Genomic DNA, 24,167 nt, shown 5'->3' on the forward strand with positions numbered 1-24,167 from the left:
TGCTGCACTTCCTATTTCTTTTTTTCTTCTTCTGCACATTAATCAAATGGACGTTTTTATTCTGTCTGTCCTCTTTTCCTTTTTTAAAGCATGCGAGTCTCTTAAATTGCCTGTGGAGAATCCAACTGCACAGTGGTCCTCCAGATGAATTTTGAGCAGTGTAAAGACAAAAGTCATTTTAATGCACATTGTGCCATCAAATCATAATGTGTTCATCCCTATTACGACTCAATGTCTCATTTGTAGAGATATACAAAGGTCTGTCATGAAACTCTAGATGTGCAGGCTGATAGGTCTTTGACTCAATCTGGTTACAATCGCATCGTTCTCAATAGGGGACAGCTGATTGGTTCCTGCTGTATCAGAAGCCAATGAGCTCGCTGCTCAACCTTCAAATACTTGCTCAGCATTTGCTGTAGCAGTCACAGCCCGCTTTCAGAAACCCTTCTCCTTCCCCAGCTCCACCTGTATAGATCTGCTGTGGGTAATTCATGCATATATTGTACAGGAGCAGCATGTCTTACTTGCTCACATATTTTCTGTATAATTTTACAATTAAAATTTTTTACCCAGCCTTACTGCACTGGAAAAAAAGTTACTCATTTTTTCTTAAGTAAATTTCACATTTGGAATTAAGTAAACTCTTTAACTTAGTTAAGTCATTTTAACTTGGCTTGGTTGAGTAATATCTTTAAAAGGTTGAGTAATATCTATTTAGTTGAAGTTTCCTTTGCAAAACATTTCACTCAAACAATATCACATTGAATAAAACCACACTTTTAAAGTATATGCTTTACTTAGAAACATCTTAGAAACATCAACAGTTATTGTGTGAGACACTATATCTACATTTCAGAAGATAATACACAATGATGGTAACATTTGATGGATCGTTTTTGTGTTTGGAGTATAATGAACAAATGTCACAAAATGGCAAGTTACTAATCCTAACAACAGAAGCAATGATAAAACAGTGTAAATACACCTGGAAAACACCGAAAATTAATGAATTATTCAAGGCCCAGTGCATGATGGGTACTACAGTATCAGAAAAGACATTTTACAACGTTGATATTCACGCTTTCATTTCTACACGATTAAATTGAGTACTAATATAGAATTTACTTCGTTTTTTTATTATTCTTGCCTGAACTAACTTTTTCATGTAAATTACATTGTTTTTTTCTGTAGTATTTACTTTGCCACAAAATCATTTTTATCAGTGTGCAAAATATTTTCTTCCTCCGTATTTTTTGTCTTGTTTTCCAGGAAATATCGAAACATTCTTAAACCCAGATACCATTAGGCTACTTAAGAAACAACAGAACTTTGACATTGAGTTTTTGTTTTTTAATGTATCAATTAAATTTGTGTTTAAATCAAGAAAAAATATCTGCTATTTGGGTCAGAAAAATAAACTTAAATTTAAGGAGAAACCAAGGTAATTTTTCGTACTCTGTTGGCAGATTTTCCCTCCTGTTTTAATCAAAAACTCACTTAATTTTGATACATTTAATAGAAAACAAGACTTATCTTGTCATTTGGCTTCTGAAGTAAACGTATCTTGATGTAAGAATGTTTGTGTTTTTATCTTGTTTTCCAGTATACAAATATCTAGTGGAAGAATTATTATTATTTTTGCAGTGCACTATGTAAAACATCAGATAGTTGAGAACTAGGGAGCTATAAAGGAACAACTTTAAAGCAATAAAATCATCCTCTGGGGAGAAGATTATGAACTGGATTATGATGAAAACATTTTGAAGACAATGATCTGAATAGTTTTAGCTGAATGGTTTAGCTTTATCATTGTGTCTATGAGCAAACATTTAACCCCTGGACGCACCCATGCAATTTGAGAACTGTTAGTCACTTTAGATCAAATATGCCTGTTGAATGGGAGTCGTATATAAGAGGCACATTGGCCATATGCAGATCACTCTAAACGTTTAAACCACATGTCTTTGCCACTCAGATTAAAGGAATTGTGGATTTTAAAATGCAGTCTGAATTGGTTACCTTGTGGTGAAATTATTTTGCTGTCAAACAGAACAATTCTTGAAGGAAAGAAAGTCTGGGGGAACCAGCGATGTCAAATTACCCCAGACTCTGTCAGCAGCCGTTACACCACCAAAGGAAAGGAACACTCCACAACAATAAAGCTGACATGTAAATGCATAAGTTGTTGAGCAGTATAGTTGTTTCTTTTGTGCCAGAAAATGGAAAAAGACTTCACTTCGCAAGGAAGAAGAGAACTACAACCTAGAACCTTCTGAAGTCTTTTTTATATATATACTTCAACTCCTTATTTTACTCTTATCAACAGTTTATTTGATTAGAAGCAGCTGTTAAAGGGATAGTTCACCCAAAAATGAAAATTCGGTCATCAATTTCTCACCCTCATGTTGTTCCAACCCCATTAGACTTTCATTCATCATCAGAATACAAATTACGATATTTTGAATGAAATCTTAGAGAATCTGTCGAGCCGTTGGGTGAACTTGATTTCACCAAGTACATGTTTTAATTTGTCGATCCTGGAGCAACATTCCAATCAGATTTGAGGGACAAGTTTACAGTTAATGTCAGGTTTAGGCTTACAACCAGGTTTAGGTGCTTCTACATCAGTGTTATTCACCTATCGATTCCCTCAGATTTTTTTTAGGACATCCAGGAACATGTCTTACTTGGCAAAATAACAGTGACCCCCTCCATTGAAAGTCTATTCACCCAAAACTCTGACGTTCAAAAAGGGATCATAAAAGGAATTCATTTGAATCAAGCTGTTTAATGCAAGTCTTCTAAAAGATTGCTTTATATGATGAACAGATTTAATTTGTGCGAAATCTCTCAGATTTCGTTAAAAATATCTTAATTTGTTTTGAAGATGAATGGAAGTTTTATGGATTTGGAATGACATGAGGGTGAGTAAATCATAGCAGAATCTTTGTTTTTGGGTAAACTAACCCTTCAACTGGTATTTAGATGTGCCTAAATATTAAAAACCGAGCAAATGACCTAATCGCTGACCATCCCTGCCAATAATTAGCTTGAGAAGCACAATACAATATTGCTAACTTCAGCTCAACTCAACAGTTTTCCCTCCAGATTTTCATTTTCTTACTTTGCACTTAAGAAATACCACCCCCCCTCCCCTCGCTACCTCTGTTTTGTTTGTGTGTGTGTGTGTGCAAGCCTAACCCACAAAAACAATAATTGACCTTTGACTTTTAACACCACCCTGCCCTTGGCAGCAATGCCCCATAGGTGAAAGTGCAACTCCGCAGACCCGATATGCTGCACACAATGATTTTCCTGAATTTCCAGGGATCAATAAAGCACATTTCTTTATCTATCTATCATCTATCTTTCTCAGAACTGAAAGCCGCGAGACACTGAGAATCCCAGAAGCCATGAATAGTGTCATTTGAGACAAAACATGCTTTATGCCTCTAAGCTTCTATATGCAAATACTGTGTAAACATGTGTAAATAATGTGACCTCAACAAGAGAAACGCTCTGTATTGCATTCTGATGGAAAATATTGCTTTCGATCCAGCTATCTATAAAAATGGTTGTGTGCCATTGGTTTGCCTTTTTAATGCAGGATTCATGTAAAGTCAAAGAATTTCAGATATTTTCTCTGTATGCATTTCCCATAAATGTCGTCATATACATAACATATGGGATATTTACATTTTAGAGAAATATTTATTATCAGCTGTATTCTTAATATCAAATAATAAAAAAGCACAATTAGTCCAAATTAGTGTAATTTGTTTTTGTTGCAAAAATCTGTGTGACTGTACAACTTTCAATCCTGTGCATCATGTGATCAATTTACAATTAAATTCGTGAATTGAAAGGAGTCCACTTTTTAAATTATGATAAAAATGGTGGAACCTGGTGGACAGAAACGAGTGTTGTGAAGGCTCTGGGTAGAGGTGATGAGAGCTTTTGTAGCCCTGGTTCATCTTTGATTGCTGAGTTTAGTGAGGTCTTGACGGGTCACTGGCCTCATCTATCGTCCTCGTTGTTTGGATCCACTCGCTGGGCTTTCTGTCTCTCCGCTGAGCTTCACTCCTACGTGCTTTGGATACATCTAATTTCCTGTCAGTGACATGTCAGCTTCACATGTGATGTGCTGCTACTACTTTCCCATCTGTTTCCATTCATCTAAATGGCAATTGCTTGACTGGCAGATGCAGCCCTGGAAGAACAGTGAAGTAAGTCCCCTTTTTGATCAAGCTACTTGATTGAAATGTGTTCTTTCAGAATGAAAATATTGAGTTAAGCCAAAGAGTAACCTTTTAAAGTCAATTTAACATGAATCAATCACATTTGAACGAGAAGCCTGTACAATGGAGTTCAAAATTAATTGTGAACAGCAAGTCATTTCACACTTTTAAGAGCCTTCTAAAACTAACAATGCATGTAAAACATCTACGTTCATCTTTTAGCCGTTTTTTTGCAGGCGTTCTGCATGCAGAATGGTGTCGCTACGGCATCTTCCAGCAGGGGCTAACTGCTAACCAGCTAAACCCGCTCTAAACCATTGGATTATCACAACGAATGGATCTGTTTGTTAACCTTTTAACTTTAAGCTCATCAACACTCTGTGCTTATCTCTCAAAAGGCAGTGAGCGAGTTAACATTGGCAACTTCTTCATCTCATCGCAAGACTCATCAGCTGTGAAATTCACACAGGCTGTTCTACTCACTGGGCTTTTCACCACAGGCAAATGGCTTATAAAGACAATAAAAGGCAACATGGAGGGTAAGGTAATGGTTGAGAACAATAACACCAGGAAGCACCGGCACGGGTTTAGTGGCTGGTGCTGGTCTCAGCGTGTCTGCCGTGAAGGTGATGGACCGCAAGAGACACATGACAGCTTGCTGTTCTCCGTTTTATCCCATTTTCATAATCATAAGGCATCCTAGAGCTACAGCTGTGCCAATATTGTGTGGGCCACATTGGGAGAAAACATGATTATATTACAGAGGAAATGTCCAGGTCTGGGCTCTGCATGGAACTAAATGAGCGACTAAAAGGGAGACTTGAGAATCATGGAAATTGGATCAAATTTAGAAAAATGGACCCAATTCTATTTCCCTCCACTATACCAACATTCCCTTGACTAAGCTTCATGGGTAATAAAAAAGGTAAAAAACACACACGCTGCGTACGAAATTGAATACTTCCCTATAGGATGCGAAAAACAGTACGGCTAAACTGAGTACATTTTCCAAAACCAGTAGGCGAAGACTTCCGCCGAGATGCGCATATACGATGGACACTTTATCCTTTGAGGCCGCGCGAGAGGATTTATGAATGGAAGCGATGCAACGTTCGCTGGTTGGTCACATGACAGTGACAATATGCCGGATGTAGTTCATCCGAATTTCATTCTACCTATATTCGGTAGAGAAAGAAACGGTCGCAAAGTTAATTCAAATGTATAACTACTTAGTACGTGATTTCAGACGCAGAGACAATATTTGCAACAGTACACCACTTTAAAGACTTTAAAGCAGGGCTATGCAGTTTCGGGAATTTCTTCGCTGTATTCTCGCTTTTTGCTCACAGGTTTCTCTATAGAGCTCCCCCTACAGCTTCGGAATAGATATGACAACTTGTTGGTGACTCTCAGATGCAGATGCTAGCAGCGTCGTCTTCTTTCGGGTTCGAACAGCGTGAGGGAGTGCAATAATGGCATCATTTTAGCAGATTTTTTTTTGCCGTAAAGCAATTCATTACATCGCGAGACCTGATATCACGCGATACTTCCTGAAGTTGCAACGGTGGTTTTTCCGCTCACAGGCGATAGGGAGGTGCGAGACAACCACCATTCAACCCGAAAAAAGTAATATAACCATTCCAATGACTCCAAATCTGTTCAGTTAAGGTAAAAAACCTGCATAGTTCACCTTTAAAGGTTTAAATGTAAATGTTTGTCTATTCCTTTAAATACAGACCATATAGTCTTATTTATTTATTTACTTACCTTTTTTTCATTAAATTACAGTTTTTTTTTTACAGTAAATTAACAATTTTAATGACTCATCATGCACTACACAGATTTCTGTCCAATCAGATGCCTCCCCCTCATACCACTTGCAACCAACTTGCAAGATAGCAGTATTCGTATTCGTCGTCTTCAAAAAATGAAATGTCTTTAAATAAAACTAGAAAGAAAATATGTGTCCGTTTCTTAAAAACAGCTCTCAGTGTTGATGTGTTGTCTCCACACAGAGGAATTTATCAGTGAGGTGAAAACTGTGTGTATGTCCTTCAGACCAACACAATAGTCTCATTTGCAACACTGGCACATTAATATTTGATCACAAATGACCTTGTGATCACGACTGACTGTTTATTACTCTTCAACGGATGTTAAATTCCCTTTGATAAGCTCGTCACTGCTGAAATAATGGAATAGTTCAGAATTGTGTGGGATCTTTAATGCTGTTTATTTTCCTCTAAGCAACATTTCCATTTTCAGACATGCGGTTGTTTTTATTACAAAGCAACATCTTGGCTTGAACAGGAAGATATTTATGTAAGGTCAAGTTATCAGTATTGCACAGACACACTAAACGTTATGATGAAAGCATTCATATTTCTGGACTTTTGATTACTGATTATAATTTGGACCATCAGCAAGGTTGCTATATGTTCTGTTTATGTAGATTTCAACATGCATATTTCCCAATTGCCCATGTTAGCTGCGCGTCTCCCACACAGCTTGAAACCTGGCGTGATTAAATTCTGCAAACAGCGAGGCTGCCAGGTCTTTCTGACTAAACTGCCTCAACAGTCAATAATGAAATGTTTCTGAAAGTATTTGACCAAAACGTGTTGTGTTTTGTCACACATATTTCCTTGGCTATATGTTCACACTGCAAATCAGTCATGCTCAATTCTGATTTTATGTTCAAATCAGGCTTTTTTGGTTTAGGTCCTTCATATGATACAGTATACGCACAAAATATTTCCTTCCTTCCTTCCTTCCTTCCTTCCTTCCTTCCTTCCTTCCTTCCTTCCTTCCTTCCTTCCTTCCATCCATCCATCCATCCATCCATCCATCCATCCATCCATCCATCCATCCATCCATCCATCCATCCATCCATCCATCCATCCATCCATCCATCCATCCATCCATCCATCCATCCATGAAATTTAAATATATCAAAAAAAATTGTATATATTACATTTAATAAATGATGTGTAAATAAATGTACACTCTAAAAAAAGCTGGGTTGTTTTAACCCAAATTTGGGTCAAATATGGACGAACCCAACCATTGGGTTAATATTTGGGTTGAAACAACCCAGCATGTTTTAGAGTGTATTAACAATATAAGGTCCATATATTAATAAGATCTATATCTTGGCATATAGCAGCTGAGCCACTACATATTTGTTTCCAGATATGATATGGCCCAGATTGAAAAAAAATAAAATAAAAGTCTGATTTAGTCTGATTTTGCTGTTTACTTTTTGTTGTTGTTGCTGCTGTCATCTAAAAAAATGTCACCAAAAATCAGAATTGGTCCACACTGAGCTGTGGTGTGAATATATAGCTATGAATATTGTATCCTTTAAGTAAAAATATATTAAATACACGAAACATTCTACATTTCTCTAACACACACCCTCAGGAGAACATTCAAAAGGTAAACTCATTCAGGTTCTGGTGGAAAATACCCAGTAATAGTAGTCACTGCATGGTGTTCAATTCTATGCCTGGTGCAATGCACTCAAAAAAACATTTTCATCAGAATCCTTTATGAAGAAACACACGATATGATCGAATACACAAACAGAGCCATGGGGATGAGTTTGGCCTTTCCAAAAGATGGCTGCAAGATTTTCAATAGAGTGCTAAATTGGAATTTTAGCGGGTTTGGCAGAATTGATCTGGCACAGCTGGACCGAGATGGCAGCCCTGTGTCCTGGAAGCAGGTGAGACGCAAGAACACGTATGTAGAAAAATGGAAATCAATGCGAGGTTTTAATATTGCAGAAGCAGTGCTGCTTTGGTAATTAAAGAAAATGGCAGGCATCACAATGCCATTAATGTAGAATGGTCCGAGGTAGTCGTCATGTGGAGAGCGGTCGAAAAGGTCTTTTAAATCTCTATGAAGTCATTATTCTCTATAGGTTGGTCATATGATTGAAGTTTCATGCAGAATTGGCTTGTACAAAATGTATATTATAATTACATAGTGATTTGCTGCTAACAATCGCTTTCTGAGCACCTTATGTTATATTTAGGTCATTCTGAGGTGAATTCCACATCTTGGTCAGCTTTCACTGCAATGTAAGATAACTAAAAGGATGTCAGATAGGATAAGACTACTAACATATAGTTGAGTTGTGTGTGTATTTCGACCAGGAGGCTGTCAGTTCAGAGAACATTTCACAACACTGGGGTCAGATGCAGTGGTATCACTCCTGACTATCAATCCCATGATGATATCAGAAGAATGACATCATGCCTGACAAAACATGACAGTGGCACATCTGTTGACAAAGCTCTGTTATGCCTCGGTAGGATTACTGGGCACAGTGGAAAATAAAGTGTGACATGCTATACTCCATCTAAGATTATTTTAAACACAAATTGTGTCTCTTTTATTGTGTAAAGTAGTGCTGCCAAAATGATTCTTTTATATTTATCGGATTTATATTTCACACACACACATTAAATAATAAATAAAATGTCTTTAATAGTTTTCGTTAACGGTGATAACCTTTAATTAATTATCTTTCTTTATTATTTAACTGTAATGCATGCTGTTTTATGACTTACATTTTATTGAGTATTTCCACAAATATATGGAATATTTGTACATTTAAAAATTAATTTGTCGCATTGGCTATTTAGGTAAACTGCAAAAAGCAACCAAAAGTGGCGAGGGGTGGGGGAGAATTAAATAGAAAAAAGTACAGTTACAGCAGCTAAAATACTACTCTCTCTTATACATTAATCTATATTTTTACTTAGAATTTGAATGTTGAGGTCATCTATCAATGTGTTGGGAATCACGTCACATTTGCCTGATTCTGCTAATTCTGGAATGTTGCTTGTTTTATAGCTGGGACTTGGTGTCAAGAACTGCCGGGCTGTTGTTTGCCAAGAACCAAATGATAAACATTTGAGATTTGATGATCAGCTGACAGTTTTATTTCCTCAGAATACAGGATTTGCTCAAAGGGATCCTGGAATCTAATTCCAACATGGCAGCCTTAGAAGCAAAACTACACCCAAGTGTTTTGGGAAATGTCATTTTTAATTAAATCCCAGGTTCTTTAAGATAAGCTGTTAGACTTTAATTTCACCTGGGGCATCAAGCAAGAAGCCAACATACCATTATGTAAGTCTGTCACAGTCAATGATATCTAACCGCTTGCTACAGTGGTTTTGACTGACTTGTTGAATGTTAAGTGTTATGCATAATCAGTTTAATTAAGCTACGTAATTCACATTACATTTATGTTCTTATTATTATTTAATGAAAACAATAGTGATATAACTAAAACTAAATAATATAATATTATTGACAAAAATTTGTTTTACATGTTTACATAAAACTCTCACATAAATATTTTTGCATAAATGATGTATGGTTTATAATGTATGACTGACTTGTAATAATGCATGGCAGTATTCTCCACTGTAAAACAAATTACATGATCAATAAGTTATGACATCATGTGTTTTTACATTGCCTCATCAAAATAAGTTAAGAAATTTTAAAAGTTAGCCTATACAAGATTCAATTCATTTTTAAGTCAGTTTAATGTGTTTTAAGTTGAAATTACTTCGATATCCAAGTTGATTGTACCTAAAATTTAAGGCTTATTCTAAATTGTATTGATGAATATGATTAAATTATGAAACAATTTCTCATTTGTTTTTATTGTATTCGTCAGAAGTATTATAGGAGGAATTATATCTGTGGAAAAGGTTAAAAGATACTGAAATCTTCATTAAATCACCTCAAAAACAAAAAACAAGCACTGAGCAATTGAACATTATTACCTCCTCTATCATTTTTTTTTTATGTATTGCTGGTTTACAATAAAATATTACACTAGCCTATGTACAGTTGGTAGCCTACTGTGTGTTTAATATTACCTGCATTATTTTCTATATTACCGGCTAACAGTAAACGGTCTTTGCGTTTACAGTTGCTGTGTGTATGTGTCTCATATGTATTGTGTTTACAGTAGCTGTGTGTGTTGGTGTGTATGAGTGTGTGTTTACTCACGTCTCAGTTTCCGCCTCCATTTTGTAACTGGTGTGTGCGTGTGTGTGTGTGTGTTTGTGTGTCTGAGCTAAAGCCATTGAGGAGGAATAACACACACTCACTCTTCAGCGGGTTTATTTTTATACAGATCACCAGAAATGGACGGGTGAGCATCAAAACGCTCTTCATTTATGTGTATATAAAATAATCATTTAAATGTGAATTTGGAGAGTGTATTCACACTTATTGAGATGCTAACGCTGCTAACACGCTAACGAACACCTAACGTTAAACAATTGCAAATGTATAATCTCACCGTATCGGTTGTTTTGCCTTATACAACATGTCAATAGATAAAATCAGCAAGACCTCATATTAGTAAACATAACAAAAATGAGTCAAAAACAGCAAGCATGCGTTAGCAGGTTAGCTTCATAGCTGTCTGTTTGCTCATGTTGTCCACACAAAATTAAACAGGAGCTTAATTGAACAAGTCTCTTTACTAATTTGATAATTGTAATTATTATGGTAATGTGCTAGAATGTGATTTAATTTCCCAGTGGACCTCATTGTGGGTTTATTTAGGTTGTAATTATGTTTCTTTTGTTAGCCTTACGTTAGCTTTTGTACCTAGTACAAATAAATATGTAACGTTAACTTACATTTAGTTAAACTAATAAAACCAATCAACCTTTTAGTGCCCATCAAAGCTGTTGAATTGCATTTAAAACGGAAAAACTTTACAATTTTGATACTAAAGACTGTACTCTAGGTCTGTGCCAAAACCTAGAGACCAGTTAGTGGATGTCAAGTTACCTAGACTGCATTCTGGACAGTATGGTCCCAAAATCTTGTAAGCTGCCTTCCTAGACTGCATTTTGGACATGGTGCCAAAAACTTTCGATCTGCTTATCTAGTTACCATTTTTTGAGTCTCATTACCTAGTGACCTGTTTATCTAGACAGCATGTTGTTGTATTTTTGTCTCAAAATCTATTTAGCTAGATATCTAAGCAACCTTTTTGAACTCTATAGTCTTGAAGCCTAGTAAGCTGCCAACCTAGACAGCATTTTTGAGCATTATAGTTGCATTCCTGGCCTGTTGCAGGATACAGACAGTAATGAAATGGTGAAATGTTCATCAGCTTAATTTGTTGTCGTTGAATAATGGAGGGGATTTGAAAAGATGGAGGTTAAAGGATTTCAAGCCCTCCCTCTCTTTTGCATGTCAATTCCTGGTGTTTAGTATCTGTCTGATCAAATCTCACTTTTGTTTTCAACAGCATTGGTGATGTCGCAGTTGGTGTAAAGGTAAACACTGTTTTCAGTTTCCTTTGTGCAGTATGTAGTCTGGCTGATGGATGGATGGATGAATACATACATGGATAATTCAAGCAACCTCGTGAGGGATTTTGCAGTGCAATAGCAACCTGACAAAGGAAACAGTACTACATTACTATGAATATGATCATAATGTTGTGGAATTTAGTTTTGTAATAGATGTCTGTCTGCCTGTTGCACTGGTGAGACCAAGTGGAAACCACAACAGAAATTTGACCCCATGGATACGAGAGCAGAGCTGGCATTCCTTTACCACTGTTCCATAGCAAAGTAGGGCATTTTTTAAATAATAAAACATTGAATAGGGCTGTCGTGATTATAAATTGCCATTTTAAGCTTAATTCTTAATTGCAGATGAAGCCATTCATTTACATGGTTCTTTGAACCTTATAGTAAAATGGTCATTTTTATGCTTTGTACTCTATTTTTATGCTATATTCTTGTAGAATAGAACAGGAATATAATGACTATTATTATGTTAAGCTTTTAAAACAATGTACAAATATTAGGCTACATTTTTAAGTTTCATGTTGTATGGAATCCAGCCACCCATAATGTTATATTTGAGCAATAACATATTGATGATAATTATTTTTATCAAATGTTAGAATATTATTATGCAATAGTTAGTTTTAAATTGCTCACTTTATAGCATTTTAAAGCAGCCTGCTTAAACCCAGGAGTTTACACTTTAGGTGTTTCTAAAATATAATATCAGGAAGATGAGATAAAGTGAGTTTGCAGTTCCCACAGTACACGCTTTACACGTACACGTATTACACGTATTTGCTTAAATTCCCTTTGTTTGGATGGCAATATCTTGAAAATATTGAGATAACCACCAGTGTCATCTCACTCTTTCTTGTTCAACTAATTATGGCAAACTTACCATATTCTCCATAAACAGCCAGGATAGGATCTACAACCAGTACATTTCAAGTCCATAAACTTATTAGTCTTCCACCATTCTGTTCTCACCTTTAAGATATTTGCCATTCTCTCACGAACATTGTTGGAGGGAGATTAATAATTACTTCTGAAATGGGATTTTGTTGGCTGGGGCCTTATTTCAGTGCGGGACACAGTGTTTGTTTTAGTGCAGTTTTGTCTTTAATTGTTGCTGTCCTGTCTGATTTGTAAGCTATAGGGTAGAATATGTCTTCGCCAATTTCACTCTCACCTCGTTGAAAAATATAATATATGCTTTTTTAGTATTGCTGTCAGGGGCATAATTTGTCTCCCTTTTTTTTAAACTTATTTGTGTATTGTGTGGCGTCAAATCCACAAGAAAAAAGACAAAGAAGCCTTGGGTGATGCAAACATAATTTGTTTTTGAATGGACAAAGAATTGCCAAGCCATTTAAGTGCATTATTGGATATTATGTCGCTGAACGAAAAGTGTTGTGCGGAAATGTAGAATTGTCCCTTATATATTAGATACAGGGCTGCTACAGGTCTCCATCTCCGCTTTTCATACAATTAGGCTGGTAGTAATTGAATGGGGGCAGTTTATGTCCAAGATAGTTAGAGAAGAACTTGTTCTTTCTCAGAGATGCCTTCTGAACACAGGCCTTTTAACTCGGTTTGTTTGCCAACAACAGAATTTTCCTCCCCGGAAAACAATGTTAACCAGTCTTTCTGGGAAAGCAGGTGGAAAAAGAAGCGTTTGATTTTATTGCTTTAAAGTTATGTTTTTTTCCCCCCTTCCTTTCTAATCAGTTTTGATGCTGAGGCTTGTCTGTTAAGACCTTGCCATCTCTTAATGCATTCTTCTGCTTTCTGTCGTTTCGATGTGAAACCTCACCATTCCCTTGATTGTTTGTAGTGTCGATGCCCAGAAGGCAGGCGCGGCGGCGCCGAGTTTATTGGCGCCGTAAAAGCCACGTCCATAAAGAACAATTCGGTGGAATTTTTTGGGAGGCACGAACCTGAGATGATCCTATTAGGAAGTTTTGTTTGCGCCGGTTCGTTATTTGCCTGCCATCCCATCCTTCACTTTTAGCTGCACTTCAAGCGGCGGCCTGATCGCGCCGGGGCCCTTTGGGAACGTGGGCAGCTCAGGATGAGATGACAGTGTCTGACATCTTAGACTCAACAAGATTAAAGCAACAATCTAGAAAAATAAGGCGGAAAGGCTGGAGCGCCTGGACGTGTGTTTTATGTGCCGTGATTCCTTAAGCTGTCCGCAGAGAGCTGTATTTCATTGTTTGGTTGAGGGGATTGTGAAGGTAGAATGTCTTTATTGGAGGGCGGGATTTTATCTTTCTCTTTGTGTGCCTCCGCAGAGAGGATCAGATGAGCTGCTGTCCAGCGGCATGTATAACAGCCCCAGTTCTGGGCTGAGCAGCATCAGCGGTAAGTGTCCCTGACTTCCCTCATCCCAAAAATATTGCGTTTTCTCCACCATGAACCACATTAAAATGATCAAATTATAACAGATGTTTCAGTGTGATATCTGATCTGAGAAGATCCTATCTGGGAATAACCTTACGATCTCCTGTAGGTGGGCACCCACGCTTAAAAGCATGTGACTGGAATTGAGATTATGTGTGCTCTGCATCTTATTACAGCTTCTCCAACAATAGTTTCAGTATCCTATTCAGTAGAGGAACGCCTTTTACACAATTAAGAGAATCTTTGTTTCTCGGGTTCCTTCCGTAAAGAAACGTGTTCTCTTTTTATTCCCTGTGTAATGTCCACTTTCTGGCCACCTTTGGCAGATGCGACATCCAATGGCAGTGACAGCAAAAAACTTCGAGTTGAAGAAAGAGTCGGCGATGCTCCACCGTCACGCGTTCTCCACATCAGAAAGTTACCCAACGATGTTTCGGACACAGAGATCATTGCCCTTGGGCTTCCTTTCGGAAAGGTCACCAATATCCTCACGCTGAAAGGCAAAAACCAGGTGCGTGGCCAGCTCAAATGTTTTCAATTTCACTTTTGTCAGAGTTGGTTCTTGAGAGAGATTTGCTATTTCTGGTCCGACTTAAGAGTTTTGAGTTCAGTGAGTTCATCTTGCCTCTTCACTGAAATCATCTTTGTCTTTAGGCGTTTCTGGAGCTCAGCACAGAGGAAGCTGCCATGACAATGGTCAATTATTACTCGGCTGTGACGCCTCACGTCCGTAGCATGCCTGTCTACATACAGTATTCTAATCACAAAGAACTCAAGACAGACAATTCAAACCAGGTAACAAATCACCTAACTTATCCATAAAGTCAAAACACTTCAAACAACAGCCAATCAGAACATAATTGATCTTTAAAGCCAGCAGCGCTGATTTGGTCCAGTGAGATTTTGCTTTGAGCAAAACAGTCAATAGACATTTTCTGATATTTACGGTGCGCATGTAGACTGTTTGAATTTATATATAATTAAATTGGTGTATAAATAATGGCAAGTAAAAAAACAATCTGTTGTTAGTCACTTTTTTTTATGACAAGTTATTGTTTTGTATGTTTAAATCGTGCTTGTGTCTGATCTCCAGTCAGGTGGTACTCCCACATCAGGGTCCAACTCTAGCAACGGTGGCGGTGCGCCCTCCAGTCCAGTACTGAGAATAATCATTGATAACATGTTTTACCCCGTCACCCTGGATGTGCTGCAGCAGGTGGGGGACGCCACAGTTTGGATCAGCCTCTTACTCAGTTTTAATATTAGTGACAAATTGATGTCCTGGTGATGCTGTGTGTTAATGCTGTTTTTTTTTTTTTTTTGTAATGTCTTTTTTCCCCTCTGTTGATAGCTCCCCTCAATGCTCTGCTTTCTCTGTCAATAGATCTTCTCAAAGTTTGGCACCGTCATGAAAATCATCACATTCACCAAGAACAATCAGTTTCAGGCCCTGTTGCAGTTCAACGATCCAACCAATGCACAGCAAGCTAAAGGGGTGGGTTTGCTCTCAGCGGAAGTTCATGTGAAAAGCACGTTTTTAGTGCTCTACGAAGACGACACATTCTTTCTCTCTGTCTTTCTCTCCACCTTGCTCTTTTTTCTATCTTTTTCGGTTGTCTTTTAGGCTCTAGATGGTCAGAACATTTACAATTCCTGCTGTACCCTTCGGATAGACTACTCAAAACTCGTCAACCTGAATGTGAAATACAATAACGATAAGAGCAGGGACTACACCAGACCGGATCTTCCTGCTGGAGATGGCCAGCCCTCTCTGGATCCCTCTATGGCTGCGGCCCTGGGTAAAGACTCCAGTTCCCTGCTTGGTAAGATCCCAGGTACTTGCCTTTTTTTTTTTTTTTTTTCTATTTTGTATGTCATCCAGTGTTTATTGTCTTCATTCACATGCCCTAACACTCCCACGTTACAAACCTGTATGAAAGGAAACACTAAGGTTTTATTGGCTTTATTGATGGTCCACTTTAGATGTTCTACTATCTATAAGTAACTTTGCAACTGTATTTTAACTAACTCTCATTAGAATATTAGTAGACTTATGTTATAGGTTCAGGTTAGTAGAATAAGTTGACAGGTAGTTGCAAAGTTACTTGTGTTCAGTAGAATGTCTAAAGTGGACCATCGAAATAGTGTTACCAACAGTATTTGTGCACATTTTTGGTCTGCATTGACATGAAGAATATATTTTCGAGAACTGTTAATACAGTCGATTATCATTTAAAAATAAATTATTTTCAGTATTAAATTTGCATGAACACTCTTAGTAGTGACTTTCAGTCCAGAGCAATGCTAAACCCCCTGGGGTGTTCACTCAATGTGTTCACTTTTTTTAAGCTTGACACAACGCAATGGCGCGAGATGCTTAAAAACAGCAAGACGTTATGCAGCTTCTAAAGATGTTTGTCTTTTTATGTGTTGCTCATTGGTTGTCTGTTCAATTCTAAACATAATTTGTCATCAAAACCATCACCCATTTAAGACCGGCTTGATTCTGAGCGCCACTGAATAAGGACAGTATTTCAATCAGCTTCATTGATTCTGTCTGAATAGTGTGGAAATGAAAATAGAAAGCTGTGTTTATGAAAGACTGAATATAATTGGAATGTGCTCTTAAGTACTGTAAAATGTCATGTAGGCCTGTGTCTCTGAGTGCTCGAGTGACCTTTTCTCGGAGATCTGCTCATAAGGCCTCTTAATTTAAAATGCAATTTGACATTTCCCCTGTCACGTAATCAAGCAGTTATTTTATTGATATTAGGCTTAAAATGATTAGGTTTTAAAACCCCACATGGTTTCAACCAGGTCCCTCTTACATCAGGATAAAGAACTAATATGTTTTACCTGTGTGTAATTCAGCTTTTATTGGCTGTCACAGCTAAAACAGACATGGGATGATGGCTAAGCCACTTTCTTAAACTTTCCTCTACAGGTAAAGTTGGCATAATGATTACCTATTAAATATAACTCTACAAATGTTGCAGTTTTGTGCTCCGTTCATGTATGTAATATCACTTTTAATACTTCTGGAGCAGAACGGCTGTTTACATGTACCTGTGTGATTGCAGGTGCCCTGAGCCCACTGAGTGCGGCCGCGGCTGCTGCTGCGGCGGCTGGAAGAGTCGCTCTGTCCGGGCACACGGGGTCTGGTGGAGTGCTGCTTGTTAGCAATCTAAACGAAGAGGTCAGTGTACTTACATCTCAGCCTCTCCCTCACATTTACATATTTCTGTTTGTCTTGCCATGTTATTTGCTTAGACTCAGAAAGTGCCACTTCCTTTACTTCTAAACTATAAGATTGTCCAAATTGTAATTGCAGAGTGCCGTAGCCTCATTTTACCTTGTACATTCACTCTGTACATGTAATGCTTTAAAACTTAACCAAAACTCAACTGAAATTCCCTGGTCATGTTTGAACCTCAAAATAAAAAAATAAACCTTATTTTTTAAATGTAAAAATCTTTTAAATATGCAACTAATTAACTAATATATATTAGGTTTGCAATGATGGCAGTTGATCCGTGACCCGTACGGACCCGGCCCCTAAGTTTAACCGTCATAGAGTAACAGTTTATCATCTGCACGTGTTTTTTCTTGACAATTTACACATTCCAGCGATTTTCAACCAGCGAGCGCGTGAACACCGAATTGATTCCTCTTTTGTGTCGCCTTGCGCTTGAACGGACACATACACACAAAACTATGTTAAAATACACATCTCTGCAAGTAATTTCTCGTAAACTTGGTTATGCATTAAGTGAACATAAACAGTTGAGAAAGAAATCCGATGTGTATCATTGATCCGTTTATTAAAGTGACAGCAGCCTATAAAAAGACCTTTAACAAAGATTAATCTATATTTAATTTATACAGTCAACACTATAGTGTTATTTTACTTTTAATGATTACGTTTCTGTACCTGAATACTACTGTTAGTCCTTACTTTATTTGTAACTTTAGATTGTATTTATGTATGCTTGTAATTTGTGTTTACTTGTCTTTAATAATGTTTGAATAATTATCCGATTTCATTCCTTAAAAAACATAATATGATCCAAACCGTGAGTTTAGTGATGCACCACTAATATATACTATATTTACTTGTGAATTTTATTGCTTGTAATTAAAATATTCAGTCATGGTATTTGTTGTAAGGAATATACAACTTAGTTTGATTTTGGGGTGAAATATGGCCGAGGCATTTCTCTGTGAGTTTCACTTATGTCGTTCTTAAACCTACTTGTTTTTATAATAACAACAAACTCTCATTAATTGTATTATCTGAAGTTATCCATTAGTGCTTGTCTCTGTTTTGACAGCTTTCTGTTTGTCCATCAAGTTCCACAGAGCAACTAATTTTCTCTCTTTTCTGTATGAACTCTGTCTCTCACTCTGTGAAAGTTAGTGAACCACGGACGTGGCATTGCTCTGCTCATTTGATATACATGTAATTGACACATTTTTGTGTTGTTTAAACGTCAGACTGCACGTATTGCTGTGAGGTCAATAGTGACTTTGTCTGTTCGCACCATAACTTTAAAAGGTGGTTTTCATGTCCACACAAGCATGGCAATCACAAAGACCCGGATGCTTGAAACTGTGACTCTTTCGGCTTTTCCTGATCTTCAATCTCCTGCATGCACCTTTAAAACTTCATAACTCTTCTGTTATTCAGATCATTGTTATCATTATCAGATTCTCCTCTTTATTTTTTGGTATGAATGTATCCTTACCCTGGAACTGGGTAACTACATTTGGCACAATTATTCGCTTGTATAATGTAAAAATGCATAAAGCAGCCATTCTCTGACCAAACTCCTGCATTTCCTGTGTACTGACCTGTATTATATTTTTTGTCCCCCCTTTATTTATATTCTGCATTTGCTTCTCCCTTTTTTCTTCATTTTGATTTTATCCCTCTCTTCCATCATGCCCCCCCCCTCCCTCTCTCTCTCTCTCTCTCTCTCTCTCTCTCTCTCTCTCTCTCTCTCTCTCTCTCTCTCTCTCTCTCTCTCTCTCTCTCTCTCTCTCTCTCTCTCTCTCTCTCTCTCCCTCATATCCTTTTTTATTTTTGATACCTTCTTCTTTTCTTGCCACACCTTGACCACACCTCGTTGTTCATGCTTTTTTTTTTTTTTTTTGCTTGAACAAAACTTCGGACCCCCCAATTAACCGCCCTGAACCATGATCCATGACCACTTCACCATTCTGCGGAAACCACCCTCCGTTATGGATGATCTGTTCATCTCCGCTCTTCCTCGACTCTTCTCTCTGTCCGCTTGCTCCTCTCTCCTTCTAAAGATGGTTACGCCCCACAGTCTGTTTACCCTCTTCGGTATGTTCTCGTTAGCTCTACATTTTTTCATTTGGATTTTGTTATTATTATTATTCATGTGCTTTTAGTTATTTTATTTAAAGTCAACATGAAATGAAAATTGACCAAATTGACAGCAATAATGCACGTTTCTGTAGATATTTATTTTGTATTATTTATAGATATTACGTGTCTGATAACCCATATGCTATTTCTAATATTTTTTTATTTGCATATAGCATAACTTTTATGTATATAGCTGACTTTGTATAACTTTTTCTGTAAACTCAACATTAAAGAGCTGATTAAGTAAATACTAGTTAAAAATATTGGTCAAAACCTGTTATTGGTTTGATATATGGGTTTATTATTGGTGGACAATAGTCAAATGGCTTATTATTAATTGCCGAGGGAACTTCTCTAAACATTTTACACATTATTAATGTTGCTTAAAGTGATAGTTCACCCAAAAATCAAAGTTCTGTCATCATTTACTCGCCCTTAAGTTGTACAAAAACTGTATGAACAGGTGTATGAAGTGCTGAACACAAAGGAGGAATATGGGTAATCAAACAGCTAATGGGCCCCATTGACTTCCATAGTATGGAACAAAAAAAAATACTATTGAAGTCAATGGGCCCCATCAACTTTTTATTTGAAGAACATTCTTCAAAATATCTTCTTTTGTGTTTAGCAGAAGAAATAAATTCATACAGGTTTGGAACAACTTTAGGGTGAATTGATGATGAAATGTTGATGACAATTTTCATTTTTGGGTGAACTATCCCTTTAACTTCATAATAACAATGCACTTTACATTAAAATTTAGCCTCAAGTGTGTACTAGTGATTGTGTTGTCCTTCACAATCGACTGAGACTTATAGCATAGATTAGAACGTCCACTACTACGTTAATCAGTTCTGAATGGTTTCAAATCCAGCCCTACATTTTTTTTCTCTCTTGTTGAATGTTCTTGGTAATACATTATGAAAGTATAAATGCATATAAATGTAATTTCATGTTGACTTTAAACCAATTACCATTAATTGGCTTTTAGAGTAAAAGTCATTTGCTTTATTTTCTTTCAGTATTTTGAAGTATACAATTTGTTTCAGTGCATGTGATCTTTGTTCAGTTTGCACAGTTTTTATGTCCCATCTAAGTTCTTAATTTATTTAGAATTTGAGGGTGTATAATATATCCGAGTCTTCTGTCAGGTTGTGATTAGTTTTCTCCATTTCGACGAGCGTTCTTTGAGTCTGTCGTTCTATCTTTCCACTCTCTCACTCCTCACTGTTTCCTCCCTCTCTCGCTTCTCCTCCGGCTGCTGGCTGCTCTGTTCGCAGGAGTTTATGGGGACGTGCAGCGTGTGAAGATTCTTTTTAATAAGAAAGACAGCGCACTGATACAGATGGCTGATATGAACCAGGCTCAGCTTGGTAAGATGCACACTGAAACATCCTCAACAGCACAACAGTTATTGTCACTGCTAAGTTTACACGCCAGTCAAATCCAATTGAGTTGCGTTCAGGCTTTAAAGATGATGTCAAATCAAAACAGACATTTCATTTCATTCAGAATAAATGTCCTTGGTTTGATTGTGCAGGATTCGTTCAAAATGAAGAAAAATTCATTAAAATCTAATAGCTTTCGCTGCCTCTTAAAACCACTTTTCCCAAGGCAGTGTGGGCGGGGCTCAATAATATTAACCAATAATAAAAACATCTGAAAAACACTCAAATCCTGATGTGTGGAATTGGGCCCTGTCCATATTATTTACCTCTGAAATTCACTCACATTCCAGAAGTTAATGTTTGTGAATGCTTTTAAAAATGTGTAGTATGTTTATACATTAGGTGGGTTTTTATATATATATTACTGTTCAAATGTTTGGGGCCAGTAAGATTTTTATATAAATTAATACTTTATTTAGGATTAAAGGGATAGTTCACTTTAAAATGATAATTCTGTCTACTCACCCTCAAGTTGTTTCAAACCGGTTAGATTTTTTTTTTTCTTTGCTGAACACAAAGGAAGATATTTTGAAGAATGTCAGTAACCAAACAGTTAACTGGTCCCATTGACTTCCATAGTAGGAAAAAATATATACGATGGCAGTCAATGGGACCAGTTAACTGTTTGGTTACTGACATTCTTTAAATTATCTTCCTTTTGTGTTCAGCAGAAGAAAGAAATTCATACAGGTTTGAAACATCTTGAGGGTGAGTAGATGACAGAATTTTCATTTTAAAGTGAACTATCCCTTTAAGGATCATGTGACAGTAGCTACATTTACATGGACACCTTTTCTTTCAATCAGAATGAATGAATTACGATTGATGAATGCGCACTTAGTGTTTACATGAATGCTAAATAAAGTGTTGATGTGCCAAGATTCAAATCGGAATATATTTTTATGACTTGCACATTGAACAAATATACTGAGTTTCACGGTGTTTGTGTATACTAACCATTCTCCTATGTTGCTAAACATAAAAATAAATCATACCGACCCCAAACGGTAGTGGATTTTGTCTGCACTTTACGTCACGATTCTCCGTGTCTTTCTCATTTCTCTTTGGTTGTGCCTCAGCTATGAGCCATCTAAACGGTCAGAAGATGTACTCCAAGATCATTCGCGTTACGATGTCGAAGCATCAGACCGTTCAGCTACCGAGAGATGGTTTAGATGACCAGGGTCTCACAAAAGACTTCACAAACTCACCACTGCACCGTTTCAAAAAGCCCGGCTCCAAGAACTTCCAGAACATCTTCCCTCCTTCTGGCACACTGCATCTGTCAAACATCCCGTGAGTAAAAGTGCTATTCGCCACTTGTCATTCTTGTGTCAGTCGTCACAGAGCTAAGTCATTTTTCTGTCATGTTTTGAAGGCAAGACATGAATGAAGAAGACCTCAGAGTCCTGTTCTCCAATTCCGGTGGCACTGTGAAAGCTTTCAAGTTTTTCCAGTAAGTATGTCGCCATTTAGCTACACTTCTGCCTTTTCTTTCACTCGCGTGACCGTTTTTGCCGTGCTTTTTCTCTGCAGAGATCACAAAATGGCCCTAATTCAGATGACAACCGTCGAAGAAGCTATTCAATGCCTGATCGACCTTCACAATTACAACATGGGTAATAACCACCACCTGAAGGTCTCCTTCTCCAAATCAACCATCTAAAGGAACCCAAAAGGTCTTGCTCCCAACTTCTTTTCTAGTGTTACCTGTTGACTGTTCAAATACACTGGGGACCACAATTTTGAGTTTCTTCTCCCAAGTTTCATTCCTCAAGAGATGTTGTAAGAAGGAAATATTGTGACAGTTTTCAAGGATTTTTTTTTTTTAACCCCGTTTCCCTCTTACTGGCGCTCTGACGCATTTACTCTTCAGTGGCGGAAGGGTGTCGTGATGTAAAGGCTGAACCTCTTATAATAAGCAGAAAAGAATGTGCCTTACAAAACTTACATAAATCTTTTCATACTTCATTTTTCTCGAACCCAGGCAGTCCTCTGAGCGTGAGATATTACACTAAGTTTTGTCATGACAACATTTTTTGTTTCCTTTCGTGTCTGTATAGTGTGTAAAAGCCTTTGAAATGTTTTCCTTTTTTTGCATTTTACGTTTGTTCAATTCTTAATGGCTGTGATGTTTTGGTTTAAGAATTGTAAATAAACCTGTGATTCTCTAGTGTTCATCACTGAGATGTTAGGCCCCGCTCTTAACTCACCAATCCAGCCAAACCTCACGTTATTGATGGGAAATCATTATTCCTAGTGTTGCATGGACTGGAAATCACTTCTTTGTGTGATTTGGAAAGACATCTACAGTAGAAGGGACCAAAGTTTATGTGCCTATAGTCTTAATTTACTCCATGATTGAGCAGTTTACTGCGGAGAGACCCATGAACAGGCTTATGAGAAGGGTTGAGAAAAGAAATGATATTGATTGGGAATCCACACTATGATATTTTTAGAGGGACAAAAGGATCTTGTGCAATTTTTTTTTTTTTTTTAAACATTCGTAGAAATGTATTATTCGGCATAGTTTGGATGTGGCACAATTAAAAGATTTTTTTTAACAAAAGCGGGGAGATTGACTTGGTTGTGATTTGATTTATCTTTTTCCTTCCTATTCTCTGCTTTATCCGTAGCATGCTCAATAAACACTTGTGTAGTTCTGCATTCACTCTCTCTCTCTCTGTCTCTCTTCCGCCCCTCACTCCTGTTTGTTCACTACGTTTATGGCTCTGACATCTTGGTCTCTTCCAGGGTGGGGAAATACTTCAGGAAGTTTGAAGTCACAATGGTTTTGCGAAACAGATTTGGACAAAAATATTAGTTTGGCAGCATAAGTGTCAAAAAACATAATTTCCCACCCTGTAAATCCTTTTCGCTTGTGATTGTGCACAATCCATCCTTCCTGGATTATTGCTTTGCCTTTTAGTTGATGACTTCAGTTGACACTTGATTCTGCATCACATGTTCATGTGCTCCTGCCCTTCCACTATTACAAACAACGATCCTTGCAGTGAAGGTCTCAGCGATCACATGACTATTTTCTTTTAAAGTGGTCTGCATTTATTTAACCTTTAATTTTGCATGCTCCTGTAAAACAATCCATGGCATGACCTTCATTTTTTTTTCAGAATGTTTGTTGATCTGACTGATCTGTTTTCAATTTTCTATAATATTATTCCTGTAACGCCAAGCAATTCATAACTACCTCATTTATGATATTGAATGGTGGACCAAGTGTTCAAAGGATTTTTTTTGTTTGTCTTTTGACTGAAATCAGCTCAGTTTGTCTGTTTTAGTCTGATATGCAAAAAATAGCATGTAATCTTTTACAAGC

At 37.2% G+C, this 24,167-nt stretch overlaps 1 protein-coding gene across 2 annotated transcripts; it reads left to right on the forward strand.

Annotated features, from left to right (window-relative positions):
• The first annotated feature begins 10,097 nt into the window (after positions 1-10,097).
• ptbp2a (polypyrimidine tract binding protein 2a) lies at positions 10,098-24,167 on the forward strand. 2 transcript variants are annotated; one of them, XM_079602057.1, is made up of 14 exons: positions 10,098-10,422; positions 11,539-11,566; positions 13,882-13,951; positions 14,317-14,501; positions 14,645-14,785; positions 15,084-15,206; positions 15,375-15,485; positions 15,615-15,825; positions 17,071-17,186; positions 19,304-19,337; positions 20,663-20,755; positions 21,910-22,126; positions 22,209-22,286; positions 22,367-24,167. In XM_079602057.1, exons 1-14 carry the CDS (start codon positions 10,415-10,417, stop codon positions 22,494-22,496), a joined length of 1,545 nt encoding a protein of 514 aa, XP_079458183.1. In that variant the 5' UTR covers positions 10,098-10,414; the 3' UTR covers positions 22,497-24,167. The 2 variants fall into 2 exon arrangements, with proteins under 2 accessions (XP_079458183.1, XP_079458184.1); XM_079602058.1 differs by having other exon boundaries at positions 10,167-10,422; positions 15,615-15,813.

The sequence above is a fragment of the Phoxinus phoxinus genome, assembly GCF_949152265.1.
Source record: "Phoxinus phoxinus genome assembly, chromosome: 24".
NCBI classification, from domain to species: Eukaryota; Metazoa; Chordata; class Actinopteri; order Cypriniformes; family Leuciscidae; genus Phoxinus; species Phoxinus phoxinus.

Coding starts and splice junctions, on each gene's coding strand:
- ptbp2a (XM_079602057.1), top strand. Junction 14,502..14,644: donor CGCTGAAAGGCAAAAACCAG/GTGCGTGGCCAG, acceptor CTTTGTCTTTAG/GCGTTTCTGGAGCTCAGCAC. Junction 20,756..21,909: donor TATGAACCAGGCTCAGCTTG/GTAAGATGCACA, acceptor GTTGTGCCTCAG/CTATGAGCCATCTAAACGGT.